The sequence below is a fragment of the Helicoverpa armigera genome, chromosome 28 (genome assembly GCF_030705265.1).
Source record: "Helicoverpa armigera isolate CAAS_96S chromosome 28, ASM3070526v1, whole genome shotgun sequence".
NCBI lineage: Eukaryota > Metazoa > Arthropoda > Insecta > Lepidoptera > Noctuidae > Helicoverpa > Helicoverpa armigera.
This window is the reverse complement of record NC_087147.1, coordinates 4,157,574-4,182,563: the sequence shown is the minus strand read 5'-3', so window position 1 is coordinate 4,182,563 and position 24,990 is coordinate 4,157,574. Positions and strand designations below refer to the sequence as shown.

Below are 24,990 nucleotides of genomic sequence, written 5' to 3'. Positions count from 1 at the left end.
GGCCAAGAAATCAAAGGGATCTTCAACTGTTTTCTTGAAGAATATGAGTTTCACCTTTCAGAAATTTCAAAGAGTCTCGTTGACCTTTTCGAAACTTTGCAACAGGAAAACACTTATTTGGCTCAAACGGTCAGCTCGGCTCGTAGGTGCCAAAGTCAGAATACCCTTCACAATTGTAAAGGAAGGATCCGATTGGGAAAAAAATAAAAAGGGCTTTCGTTAGAGCGTATAATTTGTGCTCTAAAGCCTCAATGACCATTAATTACTTCAAGTAGCACATGTTAAACACAAGAGGCATTAGTCACTGCTTTCAAACATGAACGCGAAAGTCAGGGTCGAAGTAATTAACATAAAATCATGTTTCAATTATCCTGATTACATATAGGTGGGCCGGACGTAAATGTTGCTACAGCATAACTATGTGTAATCTATTTTAGCACTCCCTATTAGCATATTGGCGTTGGTGCTATTTCTATTGTAATTTTATCGGCTATTACTGTGACAGTTAATGTTCTAATACAATATTGTAATTTTAACAGGAAAGGGGCATTTTTGCGATGTACGAACAAATATTCCTAAAAATGTTTGTGAATATGCCATCAAGAAGAGTTCAAACTACATATACATTCAAGTAATTTCAATGACCTTCAAAAATTCTAGGACAGAAAAAGCTGTATCTTCAAAAAGCAAAAACCCAAGTATTGCATAATTTTCGCAACTAACACCGTTCATTCATGAACTACATACACCAACCCGACGACGTCATAAAAATACTTACCAACCCCAAAAACGTGCCAGAGCTGGCTTCACGTTCGTTTAATGACCTACTAAACTAAAATAGTAACATCCGATTGGCAAGTTTCTCGTGCAAGGTTGAGTGCGTACAAAACAGCGAATGTGTTGTGTAGGACCATTCATGCGGTGTTGGAATTCGAGTCTAGACTGCTACAGTTCAGCTGTCTAGATATTATTAGATAGCACGTGCTTTTTGATGTGATCATTGTAATCAATCAGCATTCCGAATGTTGTGCTGTTTGTATTTGGACGGATTTCCTCTGCTTTGTCTATCTGTACTTCTGTATTTGTTTCCTATAGTACTGCGCTAATTTGCGCAATTATACGCAACTATAACTTTTCTTCATTGTAGTAGGGAACTGAGTAGTCAGGAAATAGTTTAAGCAAAAAAACATCCATAGCAAAATACTCTTATATTTTATACCAGTTGTTGTACAACACATAAACAAGAAAACCTTCGTCGGTCTGCGGTTTAAAGAAAACTCGTCTAAAGTTTCGACAAACCATATCGATTTTCTATTGTGGCTTAATAGACCAGAGCGACCAAATTAATTCTGCTGGTTCGGAAACAAAAAAGAATTCATTGTTTTTCCTATTCATTTAGAAACGAGCTTGAAATGCAAACATTTTCTATTAAGCCCGCACTGAAGGAGAAAAGCCCGGAGTATTCCAGTTACCGTTTTTTTTTAATAAAGCCATTACTCAAATAAAGCCAGGGGTTTTTAAATAATGTATTTTGCTTTCTCTTTCAATGAATGTCGGAGGATAAATATGAAATGGACTATTGATCTCAAAGCTACGGCGGACATTTTAACTTACGAAAAATATTGCTGAGAATCTTTAGTCACACAACGTCATATTGCAACAGTCCATGCGCAAAAAATATTCACACAACGTCATATTGCAACAGTCACAGCGCAAAAAATATTCATCTCAATTGCTTCAATTGGCTTAAAACAATTCCCACGGATGACTCACTCGTTCATTCATCCAAATCGCTCACTCGTGAAAATAAAAACACAAAAATCCAAGATGGCGCCCCGGTAGGACGTAAACAATCAACCGATATCCCACGCGAGTAGTTGCGTTTTATCAAATAGTAACATCCTGGGATCGTAATAATCGAGTGTGGGTTGATTTCAAACATCCGAAATTTTATTGATACCACAACACTGGGTATGTGGCTGTTTTACGGTTTTACAATGGTGTTTTCGAGGTTATGACGGGTCAGCTGCGTGGGCAAATGTGGTGATAAAATATGAATCTTTTCTTCAAAGGTGAGCCAATCACTACAATACAACTAGATGCTAAAATCCGCCCTCATTTCGGTTCAGAAACCTTATATTCCCACTGCATGTATTATCTGCCCAACAAAATCTTCTCAGCATGTCATGGACACATAACTTGGCCTCCATTTTAGCCCATAAATAGTTAGAACAATATTTTTCTCCTCATTAGGTCACGGTCAAGACACTAACTCCGGTCCACTTCCTCTTACGTAACACTGTCACTAACAACCTTATTTCAACGTTCTATTAAAATAAAAGTTCCTGCGTTTACTGAGAAGACGTCAACAAGATTTCTATGATCGAAGTTTCAGAGTAGGCACATTTTGCTCGAGGTCTTTTGGAAGTCAATGAAATATTATCGAAATTATGATTGTTTTATCTCTGATATGAAATTTAGGTGTTCTTAATTGAATATTATCGCATTATTTAAACTGCTTTATCATTCACTTAATTATATAACAAATACCTAATACTGAAACGATACGTAATCGTTTTGAATGAAGAATATTATTATGAAAAATATACTAGCTTTCGTCAGCGGTTCACTCACGTCAATTGAGTCCGAATAAAGTACATGGCCTTTCTGGTCAAAAGGCTATCTAACACTGAAATGTAACAAAGAATTGGACCAGTATCCTGAGAATTGTACAAATACTCATATCCAATGCATAAATCCCCCATGAAAAGCTCTCTTTTATATTGACAAAACAACATTATAATAGCAAACAATAATTATCGATCCATCAGCGATTAACTTCATTTCCGCGTAGTCTGTAAACAAAGCGAATCGTTACTGCGGAATAGAGGTATAAACGAAAAAATAGTATCAACAGTTTGGTCATTTTATATCATTTCCGTGTAATATACAATTATACCTATAGAAAAAGTACAATCTTTGAGATATTGTGTAGTTTCAAAACTCAATAAAAATGAAGATGTAGACACGTAGATATTGAAAATATTTTTGAGATTTTTCTAAAGTCGACCTAGGTAAGGCATAGTCACAAACGGATAATTCCTGGAAATGTAGTATTATGTTATAATATTAAAGCTTTAGGTAACTACGTGACAATTTGTACATGCAAAAATATACCTACAGGATATTATATCAGTCAATGTCAATTGGAAAGTTGACTAAACGGAAGTGAGTCAGGCACTTGAATGAATAATCTTATCATTTTATCAGAAAGCACTTGTATGCTATTGCGATTCTATATCCAATCCATAGGACGAGCTAGAAGTTATAACAAAAATCATGTTTAAGGAAAAGAATAGAATAAGAGCAGATAATGGATTAACTCTTTTAGAGAAGCCAAATAATAGCAAAGCTGTGAACCACTAATTTCAGGCTAATTCTAAACGACCATGGCCAAGCCGCCACTAATACACAAACAGTGAAGTTTTCATACGAAATGGATAAACAGTTTTCGGTCTGAACCTGAGCGCACAAAACTTTTCATAATGTTTTTGTGATTGTTGAGTCTAACAAAGTTAAAGGAAAGTGCTTGACATACATTAACAGTGATTGATTTATGCCGTGTCACAGAAAACGACAAAATAACATTTTCTCGTAAACAAGCATCAAACAGGATTGCGATTCAGAATAAACAATTTTTTTCAAACAGGAATTGATGTCTAAATATTGTTTTTCAAACAAAGTTTATCATAAAAGACGGACCTATTTTCAATGCTAATGTCTCTAGAACAACCATACTAATGAATGGAATGGAACTGAATGAATGATAAACAATTATAATATTATTGATATGGGTGCGTCGAATAAAGATATTAATACACAAGACACGCCCCTTCGCTCGTATCAATGAAACTGTACCATTCATGAGCGAGCGCGCGTTCAAAACCGCGAAAGTCGATTCAAGGGCGCCTACGATAGACATGTACGTTTCCTGCCACTATTAATACATATAGATCAAGCTGAAATATTCTTAACACATCTCATTTTCCTGTATCACCGTTATCTTTTATGCGCATTTTTCTGTTTTGTTTACGTAGTGATTACGTCACAACTCGTTATATTGGAGCATATTTACTGATGTGAAGCACGAGTGAAACATTGATAGCTATTTACTATAAGCACAACATAACACGAGTATTTTTAGACTAGAATTCTGAGTAGATATTGGCTTCAAATCATTTTGAGTTTGCTTGCTTCGGAACAAGGTTATAAATGTTTCCTTCGAGTGTTTTGGCTGAAGAAATGAATGAAAACATGACGGCGCTTATCATTTCGATGAGAATTATAAGAGTTCTGAGGGAAATCTTGGCTTTCGTCTGAGAATAAGATTCTCCGTGGGTGTGGTGTGAAGCGAGTAAGGGATTATGACGTGTGTGTGGTCAGTTTTATCAACCTGGACAGAAATAACATCACCTCGGCGTCTCCTACTTCATTCACAATCTTGAAAGACTGGCAGTTAACAGTATATATAAATACTTATTTTTGAGATAGTTGCCTTGCAATGAACTCAATATTGTATCTTTCACGACAAATAGAACATTTAACAATAATCGAGTTCGTTAAGAAAGATCACTTTTAGTGACCAGGCACCCACAAAGTATCACCTGTCGCTCGCTCTCACTAAATCCCCGTTTAATGAACTATAAATAGCAGTGTCTGGTTCTGCACTTAGAGCATCATCCATAAAGCTGTTATTCTCAATAAACCTGTAGGGAAGGGCATTTGTGGCGGTTTAAGGTACATATCTATTAAGTGGTACTGAAATCGGGTGTAAATTATTATGTTATAGTCCCCTCTTCGGCATTGTGGATACCGTTGATAAAGTTCTGAATTCTAAAATAAAAAATAGCTTTTCCATGGCTTTCTTTTATCCAAACGTTCATTGAATTGATCAAAGGCTTTACCCAAACCAATCCACTGTGTCCGAATATACATTTATTCGCACACTCAAATCTGCGAGCTGACTACAATAAACATAAATAACGAAAACTAAAAAAATATATAAAAGTGGCGTTTGTATTCGATAACGGAAATCCCTTGGCACGAGTCCAGTACGACACATGAAGTACCCACAATGGTAGCAAAAATATTCCATTCAAGACACAAGGTAGAATAAAGGAATCAATGAACGCCAAACATGACGTGACTGAAACTGTACTAAATTTAACAAGGAATAAAGTCGGGAATGGCATGGCGTGAAAACTGGCCTGAAATCCCGAAATAATCTTGATACAAAATCGAACTTAAGCTTCTAGAGACAAAGACGACATTCGACTGACAACGAGATGGGTTAAAAATTGCAAGCAGAACGTATCGTTACAATTTTACGAGGGGTCAAGTTCATACAGGCGAACTCAATTGCTTTATTGCTTAGCGGGAGTCAGTGCTGATATTTCTGACCATCGATGTACAGGCAAGAGATTGAGTTAGTGGTTTGATACGAATGATTGAACTCGAATTAATAGATAGCCCAAAATTGTTTCTATGCTCGATCAGTCATCAGAAAGCCTTGGAAACTGATTTTCAGATAGGACATAGTAAATGATACTAGTATCGATACTTTCGGCATTATCTATTGCTTAGGCTCATAATAACTAGTAATAACGAGGTGCGATTTCTAAGAAGTTTCAGCCAATGAGTTTGATTATATCCTGTTTTCCTCAGACTTGGTCTTCTTGTTCAGTAAATCGAACAATGGAAATTCCATACACATGCGTAAAACAACAACAACAAATGTATTATCTGAAGCCTATGTCGTCTCACATACGATACCCATGGGGACAAGAAAGGAAGACTTTATTCACTTTGCCACATCTTTAAACATTAGAGCAAAAAAGAATTTACTGCGTCGTAAAAGCGTATGACGTAAGTGATAACGTCACTGGAGGATATTTACATTTATATCAATTCTAATATCTGTGTAAGAAAACAAATATTAGGCCATATGATTTGAATGAAAGCAAAATTGGAAGGGCCCGGTTTCACAATAGAAAAGGATTTCACAGGCTGATTACATAATATTTAATATTTCTTATTCTTTAGCTACAAATAACTTTTCGTTATGATGCTGCCCATATGTATCCAAACCCAATGTAGTTTAAGAGGATATAATTTGACAACACCTCTGAAACAGTGAAAAGCAATTACCATCCAGAGGCACCCAATTTATAAAAAACGGAACTGAGGTAATTAATTCGAAGTGCTCAAAAGATCGAATTTAATACGGCATTAACACGAGTAGGTAATGAAAATGCTAATAACAAACAGGCAGGAGCCGAGTGCTATTAACATGCTCGCAACATAATGTAAAATTAATTAGCGAATGTTAACGAGCAATTCCGAAAATATGTGAAATTGCAACGGAAATTGAAAAACAAAACTGCAAACATTAAAACGAAAGGATCGATAAATAAATATTATGACGAAGGTACACGGGACAAAGCCAAATTCGAAAGCATTGATGACAAACTGACTAAAAACCGACCGATCGCTAGACCACTCAATTCAGAAGTATTATTTCAAACATATATAGCTTTCAATGAATTGCAAACCAAAAATGAAATACAAAATCCGTACGTCACAAAATAAAAGCTATCGCCAAATCCGATAAGAGAGGTAAAATTGTTTTTCATCCCAAATCAATTGATGGGATAACAGAGTTATCTAACGGTTTAAATTCGTCCAGTGGAATGTCAGTATCGATATCAAGGACTCCATTTAAATATTATCAATGGATTTTTTGAGTCTTTATAATTTTGACACCTTTAAAAGTTTTACTCTATGTGGATGACATTCTGGGTTTTGTGCAGTTAAGGCCACTTTTGACTATGTGATTTTATTGACTAAAATGAATATGCAAATGAAAGGCAAAAATAACACAACAAATGATAATCTCATGTTTAAGGAATGTACTGTTCCTACACAATCATATGAAAGAGATATCCAAACATTCACTAGTATACAAGAAAAAATAATTTCAATTCTTTGCTTTCCTTTCAATTACGAACATAAATATCTGAATACGGTACGCCTTCGTGTAATTATTATAGTCGTGTTTCCACCTATTCATATCTGAGAGCAAATCTGATTATGTTGGCAATCTCGTACACAGTCGAGAAAGGACCTTTCACGAAGGAGGTATAATGGTAGTGGTCTATACTCTATATTATTTGTTATCTATTAGGCAACATCACAATGATTGTTCGTATTGGATAGTTGTTTTGGGAACAAATGACTGGTGTTATCATTTGTGGTCGGAAAATATTTAAGAGCCAAATCTATTGTAGTCCGACTCAAACTGATTTTGCTTTAATTCATCCCTTTGGGATTATGGCGAACTTTAAGGTCATTATCGCTATTGAAGAAAAGCCTTGCAACGACAAACATTCAAATGTTCAAGAAGAAAAAGCTACTTCATATCTCACCCAATCAAAGTTAAAACATTCTATGCAAACAGTACTTAATATTACCATCACCAGTCTCAGCAGACAAAGCCTTGAGCACATTAAAGCATATCGATGTACACCAACATTTTCCAAGCGAGTGGACGATCTCAAATGTCAGCACACAACTTGACATTTACCCGATCACGAGCGCCGCTAACGTTTAGTGCGTTATAAAATTGCTCCAATAATATCTTATGATGTGCAAGTAACCGTTTCATAACTTAACTGTTTGAGGATCAATAAAATGTGGATCGTAAAAGATTATGGTATTTTTATCAATATTGGATATTTCGTACCTACTGTGTCTAATAATGTTATAGAATTTGTTTCTATGTGAACCTAGTTTTATGCTTTCATCATCATCATCAGGTAACTTAGTTGATTTAGATACATAAAGAGTAGATATTATTAAATCTACACAGTGTACCTAATTGAATTCCAGGTGCCTTTACACAAAGGCAATAACATAAAGTCTTGCAGAATACTTGCAGCTACAACAGGATGTGACCGCGCAAATCAGAATGTCATCAACGAATACAACCTCTTTCGACCATTCAAACAATGTTTGATAATATCAAGGATTAACCGCCAACAGAGGTCGTGATAATATCAATTCAATCACGACTTGAGAAACACCAGACAATTAAAAGAAAAAGACATCACACATGACAACCAAACCTTTTTAGAGAACTTTTAAACAAACAAAAAACCCATAGATGACAAGGCTAAAACCATAATTAACACACAAATTAATAATGCAGCATTTAAGGCAACGCTGTCATAAATTCTGGCATCAAAAGCGTCAAGTAATCGCGCTCTGAACATGTCTGAAGTTGCCAAGTGTCAAAGTTTGACAACTTGTACTGTAACCTAAGCGAAGCAGCCGCAGGGATTTTGGGTCGCGTAGTGGAAACAACTTGGCTCATTTTAAGATAATTTTGTTTGGATATGACGATTTATTTGATTTTATAGTGGTTTTTGTTTAGAACTTCTAGTTTGTAACTCTTCTTTTAGATCAGGTAACCACGTGATGGTATGGTTTTGATTTAGGTATTTTCCAATATGATTGACACATGGTCTATATACAGCAAAGCCAGTAAAGAGCCATCCAAGAAAGTATACAGCCTATAAAAGCATAACTCGTCTTAGCAATCGGGTAAAAGACTTAAAATCAGCAACGACTGGCACATTTCTAATCTTCATGGTCGATAGGATTAGTCACATTTACTCCCTTTTGTGTTTATTTGTATTTCTATTTTCTTTTTAAAGCAGTCTCATTCAGAAATATTTCGGAGCAACAAACAGCCAATTTTCCCGAAAACATCACAACGGTAGACGGTGTTACGCAAACACAGCGTTTTTCTTATACCTACAGTATTAACAAAAATATAGCTGAACAAACAAGATAACGATATATCCTAACGATAAATTACTTCGTTTGTTATATTTGCTACGTCAAAGCCTTGGAATAAAGGGAAGCGGTAAGGGTCGCCCACTCGCGCTATTATGAAGTCGTTTATAGGAGTGCGTACTTACAAGTTCACGAATATTAAGCGGAAACTGTTTGATAGGCATTCTGTGAATCATTGGCTTAAGATTTTAAGTTTTAAGCCTCAATATAAGAGACGAATTACAAACAAAATAAATACTGTTCATCCTGCTTTGGCACAAATGAAAATGGACGAACGTACACATTTTTTCGCGGCATCTTCAACAGAGAACTTATTGCGTGGAAGGTGGCCTTAGTATTTCCCAGTTGTAATCATGAATAGTACTTTATTTACTCTTCCATATCCAGCTCTGAAAGAAATCCAAGCCAATGAAGCGCAAATAACATCATAACTTTCAAGGGTTTCATTTCCTGAAGCTGATTGCGCTAGAATCTAATATTTGCGTTAGATGCCGGGAAATTGTGAGAAATTATAGCTATATCTGGGTAGGTAGTAATTCCGATTCCAATCTAGGTAGGGTCTTAGAATTATGGTGGAATAAAGTGTAGATCCAAGTATCTATACTTTGCGAATTAATTTTCTATTAATTTCAGCCAGAATGCGATAATTTTTAACAAATTAAAAGTATTGTATACTTAGCAATTACAGTCTTGTTTTTCAATCAAAGTACAAGTACAACAAAAAAGCAAAAAAATAACAAAGTTAAAAAGCTCTTAACTCTGGCCGGAACGACGATCTCTCGTCAATAAAATATGATTAATGGCAAAGTAAACATCAATCTAATTAAGAAAAATAAACATTCTTTAGTAGACAGGCAATTTACCGTCAATGGAGTCTTCGCCAAAAATTCTGACACTGTTTACCAAGAGAAGCATCAATCTATATCACGTTTCATATTCACGCCACAAATAGATGGCTATCATTTTGACCTTTCGTCCTCTAAAGCTATCGGAGCATAGAATTTTGGCGGAAAATCTCTCGTTATCCTTAATCATCAAAATTATCCGTGATACATTTTATTCAAAACATCAACGAACCTGATAACAAAACAATACATTTTGGCACGTATCATCACTCCATCTAATTTCAGACTATGTTTGTTTCCCAAAAAATCATTAATAAAAGTCAGACATTTACGCCGACAAAAGTTCCGTTTACACAATTCCGGTCCGGTGCGGAACACCGAAAATAAAACTCCATCTAAAACTGGCATCCTGACGGAATCCGTCCGGGTGTTAGCCGCTCAAAACATCCGGCCATGGAGGAGAAACAGTTCGGATACCTAATACTAATTCTCTTATCTCCATTAAACGCATTGCAATTTCTAGGGAAGGGAGCAATTCCATAAGGGCAAATTACGGAAATTTCTCCATCACTCCTTACTTCATCCTTTTCAGAATAGAAGGTCATAGGATACCAATAGCAGCTCGTTAGAATTATTTATTCAAGGTGAAGTAATTGAGATATCTAGGTTCTTTGGATTAGACGATGGAAATTCTCATGACATTTATATATTTTCAGGTCAGCTATGGGAGACCAAACTCAGTCGTTGTGTATTTGCTTCGTACATGGAGTGCGAAGCATCCGGGAGACTAAACGACCCCATTTAGACTGGCGATTGTTAGTGTGACGTCAGGATCCTGATTTGACCCTGCAATTGTACACTAGACTAGTACCGAGTGATTTTGTATGTTATACACAGATTTCAGGTATAAAACCAGGTTGTGGAATATTTGGATAATCTTAAAGTGGAATATCTGTAAAAATTGTTGCCTAATGGACCAACTTATTGTGTATTTACCGCAACAGCAGAATACATTGATAAATGTGGAGTATTTTAAATAAATGGCCTACCTTAATTTAACTAATAAAAATAACATGGTATTACGAGATTTAATGTAAGCGTAGGCGGCAACCTTGCGTGCGAAAACGAAATTTTCGATGTCATTACAATGATTAAGCAAAACGTAACGTGAAAAATAAAAATAAACTTCACAAATAGAGATGCCGCATTGTTTATTAAAATAAAAATGTCGTCCAAAAATAGGAATGTGACATTGTTTGGTCGGACGACTGTGTACCCTGTTTTTACCCTTTTAGGACAATAAACAGACCTTTAATTATCCCATCCGCCGTCCACGCGTGATGGAGTTAGCCGTGTTTAACTACTTGTACTACGATATCATTATTTGCAGTTTTATTTTTAGCTATCTTCGTTAGCCGCTTTTTAATGATTTTAACGAGTAACACGCTAGATGAGAGATTATATTTTGCACGGCATCGTCGCAAAATTGATCTATTGATAGTTTAGCAAAGGTCACATTAACGTCTGACGTCAATTAAACGAAAATTACCATAACGTATTGCGTTTAAAAAGAGACCAGTTCCTATCATACTACTTAACAAAAAACACTACATATTTCTCCTAATAAGGTCTTATAGAAACCAGAAAAGTGCCATACGCGTCAAAGTTAAAGCATTTACATGATAAAAACAAATCGAACACATGCAGAAACCCTTTACTACACAAAGTTCACCCAAAGTGGTACTAAAAGCAAAGTGTTTGAGCTCGTCTCGGGGAGTTCTATCAATTGCTTGTCTCGCCTCCAGGCCGATAATACGACAGTTGTCACTTACAATGACAGTTTACAGATAGCTGAAATTGCGCTTTTCTTTGCAGAAAAGGATGTCTTTGATCATAAAGTGTTTAGGGGTGCTGTGTTGTGTCTAGTTTAAAGCAATATGTGGACTAGGACAATTATGAAACTACGCAAATATTCTATTGAATCTAAAATTGCCACGGTATCGTAATTAATGGGCGGTTCATTAAAGCAAACAATTAATTACCACAGTAGATGAATTGTATTATTTCGAATACCAAATGACTAAAACAATTAAGGGAAAAAGGGTGATGTATTGCCAAGAAAAAAAGTATTGCATAAAAGAAACAGATTACGTTACTCAACACAATAAAAAAGAAGTTACTAATGGCCACAATAATGATAAAGGAAATTATATTCAATGATAATTTCTTAGAGAATAAACGGAAATCTCGAGAATTATGGAATCAACGATAGCTATGTAAGGAATGTCTGCGTATCCGTCCGCTTATAGCCATGCCTTTTTGCTACCGGCCATTCTTGGCGAGATTATGAAAGATGATACCAGTGATGATAAAATAGGTTGAGAGAATCACATATAATATAATACGATTTTCATCATAACACTCCAAAAAAATGCATGATCTGTAGACGAACGTGATCTTTACATTCGAACTGTTTAATAATGCTCCAATTTCTAAAAAAAGGTAAGACCTTCAGTAATTCTCTATTAACCCACTCTTAAGTTTACGAAGGTATTTTTAGACTACTAACTCCGATCCAGTCCCAAGACACCCTTAAAGCGGCACAAAAAGTTTCCAGAATTGATTTGACTGCTTACCACGGAGATCACGTGCTACCGATGAAAAAGTCGCATTAATTCCTTCAACGTCTTGAATAAGTTAAAAGTCCTATAGTTTAAAAGATAATGAACTCGGTGATATTTTTATATTTTCATTTATTCGCGAACTGGTTGCCATCGTAATAGCCCTTTAGAAACTTTCCAGTGGGGGCACTTTACTTTCCCCTTAATGACTACAAAGGTGTTCAAAGTACACCTGTCATCCTGTTTAAGACTTCCTTAATGACTTTTGCAAAAACTAACGGTATTGCCGTCATGCTTGATATTCCCACTGGTTAATGACCTTACAATGTTAAAAATGAAGTACAAGCTGCCGAGAAATTGTAATAACTTCATACTTTTTTCGATTCCTCCGAATCAGCTTAATTGAGTTTTGATACATTTCGTCTGTCATAAAACGACGCAGTTGTATATACGCCGGCCTCCGAAGGCGTTGACCTGGTTTCTGATTCATTGAATAAGGCTCAGAAGCCCCTGTAATTATTTAATAGAATAAATTAGAGTTCTTTGAAACATGCTCAAAGTTGTTCCTCGGAAATCTGAATGACGTGCGAATTCTTTCATACTCTCGGAAAACTGAACTGTTCCATTATTTAAAGTTAAAATGTCATACGTCTTCTAGACGGAAAACAGTTGTAATGAAAAGGAGTTTAACAAGGATTTGCATGATCGCAGAGGAAATTTTCGGTTGACTGTACTTGTTACACAGAATAATGAAATACATTCGAAAGGCAAAACCTCTTTGTAAATTAAATTTCACGTAGAATAAGCTTTTAGGTGACACGTCAGGAAAATGTAGGGAATTATTCGCTTCCGACATAATTTCATGTCAGGGAAATTATTTGCACCCCTCAGTGCTCTGACACAAAAAGTATGTTACAGAGCTTATAACACATTTCGAGGGAATTACTTTATGTTTTCGTGTAACACCTTATGTTATCCGGGTCGTGGTGAAACTAAAGCTACCCTTCTGAGAGGCGATTCGGGAAAACCATGCTGAATTTTATGATAGTCAGTTTAATATTTCATCGAGAGGGAAAATACGAATTATTTATTAATATTCCAGTCTATCATTAATTAATAAAAATATTCCTCGTATTTAATCAGCACTTAAAAATACCAATGCAAAATAGCATGCATGAGTTCTTATTTCCAGCATTACATCAGAGCTTTTTTGGGACGCTTCGATATGGCTGCGAGAGCAAATTTACTTTTTGCAAATTCGTTCTGCACGCCGTCACTCTTGCACGGTACAGTCAAGCAGATCACTCAGCTTCCGACATCACGTTCAATCGAAATTAGCTGTTGAATGTTGACTTTTGTGCCCCTTTAATTTTATAAAGAAACGTGACTGAAAAATTTCCCTGTTTTCTGAGAATTACACCCAGTAATCGCCTTAGCTGACAACGACGTACGAATCATCGATTTTCACTAGAAGACCTGTGTCTGTGCTTTTTTACAGGTAAATTATCTTTCTTTCCATGAAATTGGAACATTCTGGATTAATTCGGCATATCTGAAGTGACTATCGTCAAGCATCGATCGGAGCCATTTCGGTTCTCGTGTTGAGAAATTGATACGAATACTTAATCAGACGTTCAGACCATTAAGTACATTCGAAGTACTATAGTATAGTTTTGAACAGACATTAACGTGTGCGTTGTCATGTCACTGGATTGGAAACGACATGGTTGGATGGGCTTGAACAACAGTAATGTATCAACTGGTTTCCGATATGTTGTGTTAAGTTACTTAATCTGGAACACGTAATGGGCAGGTGGAATGATAAGACATTGCGAAGAGTCCCTAAAGACATTTAGGTCCCTTCGATTCTGAAACGATATTCGATTGCAAATCTTGACTTCGGCAAGGATTCTTAGAAGACTTTTGAGTCGACTTTTGCAATAACGACCTATTTATGGTACGATTGAACACACCAGTAATTTCGCATGTCATACCCTCAATCTTAAGAGCATTTTACTTTACCTTAGCTACAACGAAAAACAAGCAGAAACATTCAATGTCAGGTAGATTAATCTTGTTTCTTGTTCGATCGTGGCCGCATCTCTCCGGTCGGAACGCCAGTGATTTTAATTAATGACTTTCATCCGAGTACCTAACTATACTTGAAGTACCTTTATCCAAAGAAAACTCGTGAACTTTTTCATTTTCTTCTGGAACATTATGGATACACTTCTGTTATATGAAGTGTATTTGTATCATTTAATAATATTTCTATGTATATTTATAAACTGAGTGGGTCGATGTGTGGGTCTTGATACCCGCTTTACGTCTCTGTAACATTCGAAGCTGATTATACAATGATTGGAGATTTAATATTTTCTTTTGATTTTGGTCCTGTGGTCCGAATAAACACCTGATTTGTATTGCTTGGTCTACCCACAAAATAGCATAGTATGTGAGAAAATCAACTACATCCTTCTTTCCTTATCCTAGTTTACTTTGGAGACCACTTTCCTTACATTATCTATTTACATAGTCCAACACAACATTTTCCCGTGCTCCGTACACAGTAAGGTGAGGATAAAAATTACAAATAACTACCCAAAATTTTATATATAAAAATCAACAAAATATAGTTAGTCAACTGTACATTAAGTATTTGCACACCTGGATGCCAAAAGAAAAATGATAAACAAAACTGCCAAACCTAAAGCTTAGTTCAAACGATTCCGAAAATTCAACCTGAACTAGGGTAGGTAAATAAAACAAATAAATTAGAACTACGACAGTCAAATATGTTTCGTAAAATTTGAGCTTCAAAACTGCAGAATATGCGGTTTGCCTGGCTTTTGCGTTGGCTTTCTGCAAATGGGGATTTATCTAGTTTTATTTCGGGGAAGTTTTGAGGTGATATGAGTAATTTCGTATCTAAATATAATATTTTTATCAAATAGCTTTGGGTGGAGGCGTAGTATTAAACCTACAAGGGTTAAAGAGGCTAAAAAACGATTAGGTACTGTACCTAGTTTATCTGGAAATTCGGCGTTACGTGAGTTTAGCAATTGGACATAATCCTTCACCACCTGTTTACTGCTATTACACCTAATCAGAACACCTATCGAAATGCGAAAAAAGATAAACAGTACCTACATCCGGTGAAATAAAAACAATTCAGATTGCTACAAAACCGAGTACCTACCCAACAACCGATAAACTGATAAGGTTAACAAAAGGAAATGATTTAGAATTTCACATAATAGGCAATATGTCAGTTACAGCTGACTTTGCGTTTTACAATTTCCAAGTATTCTGATAACATTTTTATCGGTATCAATAAAAAAGTGTTTCCTTGATAAAAAAAAAACTGATAATTCGGCTCATTCATAAAAATACGTCGATATTTTATTCGTGAATGAATACGAAATATGTACCGACTTATACAGCAGGAATTGATTACGTAAATTATCTATTAAAGATATTTAATTACAATATGATATCTTTGAGGATTTTATCTATAATCCTCACTATCCGAGCCGCATTAATAAGTTCAAAGTACTGATGTACTCAATGTGTAACATCTGTCTGAATCGCATTTTTGGTAAAACCCTTTAAACATTTCTGGTTTGGACAACTTTAAAAACAGGAAACTTTTTAAAAGTAAAAGAATGGAATGAATATATGTATCTACACAGGTTACAGTTATAATGGACATAATAATAATTCGTTCTACGGCCCTCTGAGAACCAAGGCCTCTATGCTCTCAAACAATACTGCACCCTTGTTATACCTACTACTTCAAGTTACAAATTGTTATGTTCACAAATAAAAAGCAACCACGTCTTCCCATGAGAAAGCTATGACATTCATTAAGGAAGCATGGCATGATATGTGAGAAATAAAACCTCTATTGTCTTTCGCACTTAGTATTAATTGTCAGAGAGATTCTAGACAATGGGGTGTAGCTTAGACAGCTAAATGACTAGATTGCTTGTTTATGAGCTAGGAAATAAAGCATAGTGTTTTTGTTTATTTTCTTTTTTGATGCTTTCTTGTTTAGTAGGGTTTTGAGAGACTGTTGTGTCAATTAATAGTAATAAGTAGGTACCGCATTTATCTCTCGCAGTCAATATAGTATAAAGAATCTTTCCTGAATGAAAACATATTTTATGAGCATAAAGTTTTTAATAAAATGAATGCAATAGGCTTTTTATTTTCTTGGAAAGTACCATAGTAACATTATTTATTATGTTATAAGGATAAATATTTTTAGGTACATATTAATTGTTTAAATTACATAATAAGAATTATATTAAAAACCCATTGTTATTAATAAATTCAGTTTATAAAAACAGTTACTAGTAAAATACTTCTGTAACATTGCCAATTTCAATACTTTCCTTCCCCATACAGCAATTTACATTTAGAACTTTCGATTGTCAGACACAACTTTATAACCACAAGACTTCTTCCCAGCCATAACACTAAGAAGTGGCATAATGGGGGTGCTGTCCTTTTCTAAATTTGACTTGAAAAAGTGCTAAAAACTAGCCTACTTTCAATAAACGTTTTTGACTTTGACTGTTGCTGGCTTTGGTTAACAGGTTTATTTTAGAGCAAAGAATGGTTTTGAGCATGAAAGTCGATGGATGGATTATAAGAAAGATAATATTAAAATAAAGAATTCAACTAGTGAGATGACATCAGACCGGGAATAATGTAATATAAAGATATGCTGCTAATCCCAAATACATATAATTGGGATAAGGGCATGAGCATGATGATCATGAGACCATTTATTTACACACGGATTAGGGATAAATTTTTGTTGCAATTTGTTTATTCTAATTGTCAGTTATTGAAATGCAGTCTGTTTAAGTACACAATAGAGAAAACCACATGTGGTTTTGTATTTGTTGTTAGTAGGTATAATGTATGTATTCAGAATCATTGATATTCGACTTATTTGACCTACATCATTGGCACAATACTATTTTGTTGGAGTACAATTGCAATTTATTGAAAAGTTTTGTTGGTATACTTCAATTTAATCAGCAGTGGTTCTTCAAAATGTACTAATATTATAAGTAAATGGGAAAGTAACTTTGTCTGCATGTTGTGCTTTCACACCAAGAAAAAATGACAATTTACGCTTACCCAAAGTTAGGTTAAATTGTTTCATTACTTTTACACAGCCAATCTGAAGACTCCGAAAGGACATAATATTTTTACTTGTATAGCAAGTAGTTTCTTTAGAACATGGTTGGATCCGCAGGGAACAACTGCTTTTCTACATAGATAAGTATGCAAAATAAATGTATTATCCTTTAGTATTGATAGAGCTATTTTTTACTTTATTACCTACATACCAACAGTACTAACTTATTTAGATGTGATGATCTAACTAAACACTATTACATATATAACATGGTTTTTACATTTCCATAGGAAAACATGACATATAACTAGACTTTTCATGGAATTAAATTTATTTGTAGTTATAAATTATTATTATTGTTCATAGGCAATGTTTTAGAATAAATTATTTTAAGGAAAACCTGTAAATGAACAGCATTGAAATTGTTATCATGATTTTGATTGTATTATTATTTTCAACACATGAATATAGTACATAAAAAGCTGTATGGAGCATGGAAATTATGTGTTCATCACACATTTAAGAATAAATTATGTGTTGTAGTGATAATTTATAGTACTGGCTATAGTTTTTGTCATAACCATAATCTGAAAAACTTTTTGCCAAATAAATATGTGAAACAGAACAAGTGTACCAAATATGTTGATCTTTATAAGATGAATGCTTATTTGATGGTAAAAAACACCCACAACAATTATTTTTTTTACATCTTACAATTTAACATAATTAAGTATTCAAACTAATGCAAAGTTTGCCCTTCACGGGCTGTCTTAGATGTAAACTAGCGTAACTTAATTTGTATATTACATCAGTGATCTTACCTGTTTCCAAAGTTTGTTCTCCAGAAGTCAGCGGCGTCGCTCTTGGTGATGCGGAACTGATCGCCGGCGAACGTCCCGTTAGGGAACATCGCCTTCAGCTCGCTCAGCATGTGGCTGAACACCAAACTCAGCTTCGTCAAGTTACGTCTGTAGTGAGAGTTCTCATCAAACATCTTCTCCTTTCCCTCTTTAAACAACTTTATAGCCTGCTTACATTTCCTTATCAAATTAATTATAAATATGTTAAAATGTTCGTTGCTATTCAACGCCTGCATGTTGTCCTCGTACTTCGAGTATATCACACGCAAACGTTGGTACGTATCCGGCAGTATGTCCAGGATAAACGGCGGACTGTTTTTCAAATTCATCTTATGATGCTGACACAGTTTCACCACTTTATCCATCAACTTCCAAGTCTTATCCAATGTCCTTTTATCGGTCGCAAGTTTAGTAGGGCATACTGCATCCGAGAACGCCCCGTGCAACTTCGAAATTAACGAAGATATATTTTTCTGTTGTGATTTGTGACGAGGGGCCGCCATATTGAAGAGTCCAATGACATACAAATGAAAACAACGTTTTTTAACACGATGCTAAACTCAAAACACATGCATCACTTAATAATAATGTTGTAAAGCGCGTGTCTTCTCATTATCACATAATCGAACCACATTTACGACACAAATAACACACTATACAACGATCGACCACTGACACATCGGCGACGCGTATGACAATTTGACAAATACATGAATGAATGAACCGAGTGACAGAAAAGAAAATAGGTTGGTTTTGGAGGACGAGCTTGTGTTGCCATTTACAACTTATTTTACCCATCGTTGTTGTTTTGGAGTTCAATTTAACAAAATGACTAGTAAATTGATAAGCCGCAAGAACTGTTGCAGTATTATTATTTTATTCACTGTTAAGAAAATTTAATTCTTTGCAGACATTTATCATATCGTTAGAGAGAACTATTTTACTGAAAAATCTAGCGTTTGTCATGGTGTAAGAAAGGACATAGGCCCAGTTGACTCATGTAGTCGGGTAAAAATAGACAGATTATATGAAAGAGTTGATCATTAAAAGAGTCGCAGAAAATAAATATTCTGGCGATATAAAACAAAAAATGCAATATGTATACAGCTTGATTCTTGATGTTTATGTGTGCTAACTAATTATTACAATTGAATGTAATGTCCATTCAGTTTCTCTATTGAAATTGATTTCCATCAAAATTTCGTGTTCCGTGCCTTAGTTTCTTAGGAAAGTTATAACTGTTACCCACAGACATTATTTTTACCCATATTTTGAAGAAAATAATTATATGGCAACACTGAGACGCATTGCGTTTTGATACTGCTTTGAGCATCGCGTTTTGTTTCATAGATATCTTTGAAAGTTTGATTATCAATATGTTATCAATAGGTTTCTTTTATAAAATAGATATGTCTTTTGTAAAAAAATATACAATAATAGAGTGTCATCATTTCAATAAAATTCCACTAAACCAGTTTAACATGTCATGCCATCTAGTGAGTAAGTGTTACGAATTTATGTAGTAAGTAGTTCTATATTGTCTTAACAGATGGCGCTAGCATTAAAACGCCTGAGTAATTAGTTCTTTCAACAATGCATAGATGGCACTGAAACAAGATTTGAACAGGAACGTTTATTTTCGTAGCGAAAAATTATAGTCATAGAATCCATTAATACGAAGACCGTGGTAATTAAAAGAAAGATAGTTATTTTATGTATAAAATAGTTTATTCCTCCTCTTCTTCTTCGAAGGGCTCAGTAGTGGTAGTTGTTCGTTTCTTGGTCTTTCGCTTGCGGCTGTGCCTTTTGCCTTTCTTGGTGGTTCTAAAGGACAATACAAAATATTTTAGTTTATTTAAAACAGATACATTTATTTATTTATTTAAGTAACTAAGTCTTTTTTTTTCAAAATGCTTTTTTTTACTTTTATTTCCTATACCTAAATATTGATTTTCGCAATTTTTCTGGTAATGTTTTTGGCTAAGGTTTATAGCCCGCTATATACCTAATAGATCGTAATAAAATTGGGATAAGAGGCAGAAGGATAGTGATGATTTTTAACTATTTCCTCTTAATAGCATGATCTTTCTTTAATATCAAGAGACGTTTAAATTAAAATCTGCCATTTTAAATTATAGGTGCAAGATAAAGCTGCATATCTGTGTATAGGTAGTTACTAAGGAATAATTCGATCAGAGTTGGTAAAATACTAAGTATCTACATCAGTGGATTTAGCATATTAGGCATGGGTTAAAATAGAACTAAATAACTAGGTATGTAAGAAAACAACTTTAGTGCTGAATGTTTTAAGGTATAAGAAAATATACGAAGAAGAGTACTGAAGAATAGATAGGTAAAGAAAGTTAGTTAAATACAAAAATATTTTATTTACAAACAATAACAACAGTTTAATTATACACAGAACACGTAAATTACTTGTCAAATTCCGGACAAGGACTCTTTTCGAAAGCGTTGAATTTCAAAATGGCGCCTTTCACTCCAATGATCACATTATCAGCCGAATCCATGGCAAATGAATTGACTCCTGTAACGCTAAACGTGCCTAGATGTCTTGCACTGGCGTTTTCAGCATCAACAACATACAAATTACTGTTCTCATCCATCGCAAAGACTTCATCTGAACGGGAGACGAAAACCCCTGTCATTTTATCGCTTGGCAAACCTTTAATCTTTATCGGAATGGAGTATCCACTCTTGAGGATATACGAAGTTTTAGTAGCTACAAAGTAAATATTATTCCTCGTATCAACAGTTAAGCCATGTCCATTTGGAATGCCTGTAAACGTCTCTTGTTTCTGACCATCATTGGTAATTCTATGCACTCTGTTCTGCGGCCAAGTTGCGATGTACATCGAACTACCATCACTGTTAACAGCAATATACATCACATCTTCACCTAAAGCTGTATACAGTTCTATTGAACCGTCATCCTTGTATTTATAGACACCGTTATCAGTGGCTAAATACACGATGTCGTTGAGGTTATCGACGCAAGTAGACTGACCGAGTCCAGCTACTTTTATAACGTCAAATTCTCCACTAGGGCGTAGGACTTGCAGACTCATTTTCATTTCGTCGCTTATCAGAGTAAAATATATGTTCCCCGTCTTCCAATGGATGCTCATGTCTGCTGGTATACCAGACACGTTCTTTTGGTCTTCTAAACCGTAGTAGAAGTGGTTGAAATTTAGTATGTTGGCGCAGAATTGTTCTCTTGTTTTCTGCTGTTGGAGACTTAGTCTCGTCGTTACTGGCTTTGAGCTGATTGCTGTCGCTAATGACAGCAGGATTAGCAGGACTTTCTCCATCTGAAATGAAATATGGAATCGTCATTTTTGTTCAGGAGTTATAACTTTAGAAGCGGCTGCCTTCGCGTTTACTAATGCAATTAGGTATTATCTTAATAATAAGTGGTAATGTTATGACTCGTAAATTGCAAATTAGTTAGAAAGCAATTACTATTAAATGTTTTATTGATGTTTGGCTAATTTTCTGGTTTTCGTTTCTATTTGAAAAGCACCCAAGGTCAACGATATTTTCGGCAATACATACATTGTGAAGATATTTTCATGGGTGATAATATTGTAAGAACTATTTATTGGAAACGACCTTGTTTACCAACAGATTCAGTTTCCGATGATTATTATTTAGATTCTTAGAACCACGCCTAGTAACATCATTGTATGTTTGTATTTGCTTACAATTTCTATCCGATAATTGCCCTGATTATCGTTTGTTGTCATGAAAAGAAGACATACTTATAAACTACATATTTAGCTGTGATTTAGACCCACCTCAACATCAAAATCATTGTAAGTTCGACATAGGACATAGGCCTTACCTACTATGGCACTGTTAATATATGTCTTTTAAATCTCTAGCATAGTAAAATGATTTAGATGTAGGTATATTAGTGTAGTTTAAACTTTTTCTACAACACATCACTCTATGAACATGCTAAACGAAAATCTCAGTCGTCATCAAAGAGGTAAATATTAAACTTCGGATTACATGCTTTTGAAAAATAAAAACGAATTTGTATGTTTGGTATCAAGAAAGAAATAAACCTGACTAGTCTAAAGCCATCCACCATGTCATGAAAAAAATAAACCTAAAGCCATCCTCCATGATTTCCTAACGTTAAAACAGAGATGTAGTAATAGAATTTCAATTATATACGTTGTTAATTTTCCCAGGAGCGGCTTACTCGTGGAAAATTTAACGCTCCACTGTACTCATAATGTTTTCTCTTCCTTCGCTTAAGTTAAAGGTGGCGTTACACTTATCTTGGGCATAGATTTCTTTTGTGACTTGCTTTTAAGAATTTATTTAAAAACCTATGCTTTTGCCTTTATCTTCTATTACCTATACTTTGACTAGCTACAGCCAGAGGTTTCAGTGGGTAGTAAGTAACTTATGCACCCAGATAAAAAGTAATCTATACGTAGCCTTCATTGATAAATGAGCTATCTAACCCTGAAAGATTTTTTGAAATGGTCTTAGTAGATGAGCGCGTTCAAAGTCGAACAAACTGTTGAACTTTTTATTTAACTTCTAGAGGTAATGTAGATTTAGTCATTGATATTATCAACTACATATTTTTGTTATAGACTTTGATTTTCTTCATGAGATGAATATCTTCATGTGGTCCAATGCATTTATAAAGTAGGTACTCAATATGTACCTACATTGGAACAAGATCTTTGATAAATGTAAAACCATCTTTACCTACGTAAGTACAAGAACTGAATTATATTTTAATAGATTCCTTTTTTGTGATCTTTGCGAAGAGGCAAGAAGCTTAAGTATACATAAAATATACTTAAAGTTGATATTTTCCTAAATAATAATAGGCATGTACTTTCTTTTAAAGGAACCTACTTTGGCTACAGGTAATGTTTGTATGTTTTTAATAAGCTGAAGACATTGTTTATGATGTTTTCTTTGAACATACGCGATCGAAATTGATAAAAATAATGCGATTGCTATTAAGTACATAGGTAACTAAGTATATATGTATGTAAACACGTATTTACAAAACCTAAATGTTGAAGGTGGGTGGGTATTTTACCTTACTTGAACCTTTAACCTTTTGTTTGCTGAATTCTTACCAAACTCATGAATTTATTTACGTGACAGTAACTCTATACCAATATTATAAAGAAGAAAGCTTTGTTTGTTTGTTTGGTTGAAATGGATAAACTCAAAAACTACTGGACCGATTTTAAATATTCTTTTACCATTAGAGAGCTATATTATCTGCGAGTAACATAGGCTATATTTAATCCCGGTGCGGGCAGTAGCTCCCACGGGACGCGGGTGAAACCGCGGGAAAAAGGCTAGTTTAAAATATAATTGAAATTCAGTGCCTATTTATTTTTTAAACTGTCTCAATAAACTTACTCAAGTTGACTCTAATTTACACTTTAATAACATAAAAGGTATCTTCAAATTGGAAATCACTGTCACATCAAGTGTCCTCTCTTCCAGATTATTATTTACAGCAAAATTAACTATAACCAACCTTTGTTTACAGCCAAAAATCCCGTTATAGAAACACAGTTCACAACTGTATCACTCACACATTTCACTGTGAACTACCAGCGAACATTCATATCTCCTTATATATAACTAAATAATTATTTTGTTATCATACATTGTATAAACGTTTAAGTAAAACAATAACAGAGCGCAGAGCATGTAACTGGCTGGAGCCGCCACGAGCACTTACAACAAATCAATAGTGATAGCTGTCACTTATGTTTTCTATCATATCGTTGCACTAGCACGTGGTTGTGGTGGCCTAGTGGGTAAAAGATCAACCTCTCTAGCATAGAGAGTGTGGTTTCGACTCCAGATCAGGCAATGTAACTATTCTGAGTTTGTATGTACTTCCTAAATGACGGATTAAAGGTGAAGGAAAATATCTCGAGAAAATCTGCACGATAAAGTCTGCTATCACTAACCACCTTAAGTTCGCAATCTGTGCTTCGCTGTGTGATAGAAGGTCTGAGCTCACTGTGCTCGGCAATGGGACGATGATACGACTGAAAATTGACGAACACAAGCATAAACTTGAAGAACCTACATAATAAAGAAGAAACATTTTGGATTGTTTGTTTGTATTAAAGCCTCCGAAACTACAGGATCGATTTAAAAAATTCTTTCAGTTTTTGGCCAGACTATCCCCGAGTAACACAGGCTATATTTTATCCGGGTACGGGTAGAAGTTTTACCGGCAGCGATCTCGAATCTCTGACAGAGGTACCTATATCCAGTTGGTTCAATGATCTCAGTAGCAGAACATATTTCAACGATTATGTTCGTGATTAGTCAATCTGTAGAGGAAATACTTTGACAGTTACTTAATATTGTTTATTGTTTTGCTGAATTATTATGTGAGCTATCTTTTGGTGAAATCATTTTAGTTGGTTGCTTATCTGTAGAGTAGTGGAAGTGTGTAACAATACTAAGTAGCAATTTGGTAGGGAGATACGATTTGCATCGGTTAAAAAGTGATATAGTTCAATTTTAGTCTTTATGTGAATAGGAAGGATTATAGAACTATGCAT

The 24,990-nt window shown here is 34.8% G+C and overlaps 2 protein-coding genes and 1 long non-coding RNA gene across 6 annotated transcripts in view; 1 reads left to right on the top strand and 2 right to left on the bottom strand.

The window, feature by feature from the left end:
* LOC110381365 (E3 ubiquitin-protein ligase CBL) overlaps positions 1–19,154 on the bottom strand; it is a 75,076-nt gene extending 55,922 nt beyond the window's left edge. For 3 of the 4 annotated variants that reach the window (XM_064042301.1, XM_064042300.1, XM_064042299.1), the window contains exon 1: positions 18,359–19,153. In XM_064042301.1, coding sequence (XP_063898371.1) covers positions 18,359–18,900 — 542 coding nt within the window. In that variant the 5' untranslated portion in view covers positions 18,901–19,153. Of the gene's footprint in view, positions 1–18,358 lie in introns of all 4 variants that reach the window. The other variant, XM_064042298.1, reaches the window with a different exon arrangement.
* On the top strand, positions 1,835–10,959 carry LOC126056901 (uncharacterized). The gene is made up of 2 exons (XR_007512334.2): positions 1,835–2,072; positions 10,478–10,959. It is a non-coding gene; the product is annotated as an uncharacterized LOC126056901 (long non-coding RNA).
* A 937-nt stretch (positions 19,155–20,091) lies between the features above and the next one.
* Positions 20,092–24,053, bottom strand: LOC110381371 (uncharacterized). The gene is made up of 3 exons (XM_021341677.3): positions 23,943–24,053; positions 20,834–21,726; positions 20,092–20,221 (listed from the first exon to the last, which is right to left on the bottom strand). The coding sequence occupies exons 2-3, from the start codon at positions 21,724–21,726 to the stop codon at positions 20,125–20,127; spliced, it is 990 nt and encodes a 329-aa protein (XP_021197352.3). The 5' UTR covers positions 23,943–24,053; the 3' UTR covers positions 20,092–20,124.
* Positions 24,054–24,990: the final 937 nt, after the last annotated feature.

Bases quoted from the DNA above. Each gene is read 5' to 3' on its own strand.
- LOC110381371 (XM_021341677.3), bottom strand. From the start codon at position 21,726: ATGGAGAAAGTCCTGCTAATCCTGCTGTCATTAGCGACAGCAATCAGC. The intron at 20,222-20,833 runs GTAATTTACGTG...ATTGTCCTTTAG, and splicing joins CCTTGTCCGGAATTTGACAA to AACCACCAAGAAAGGCAAAA.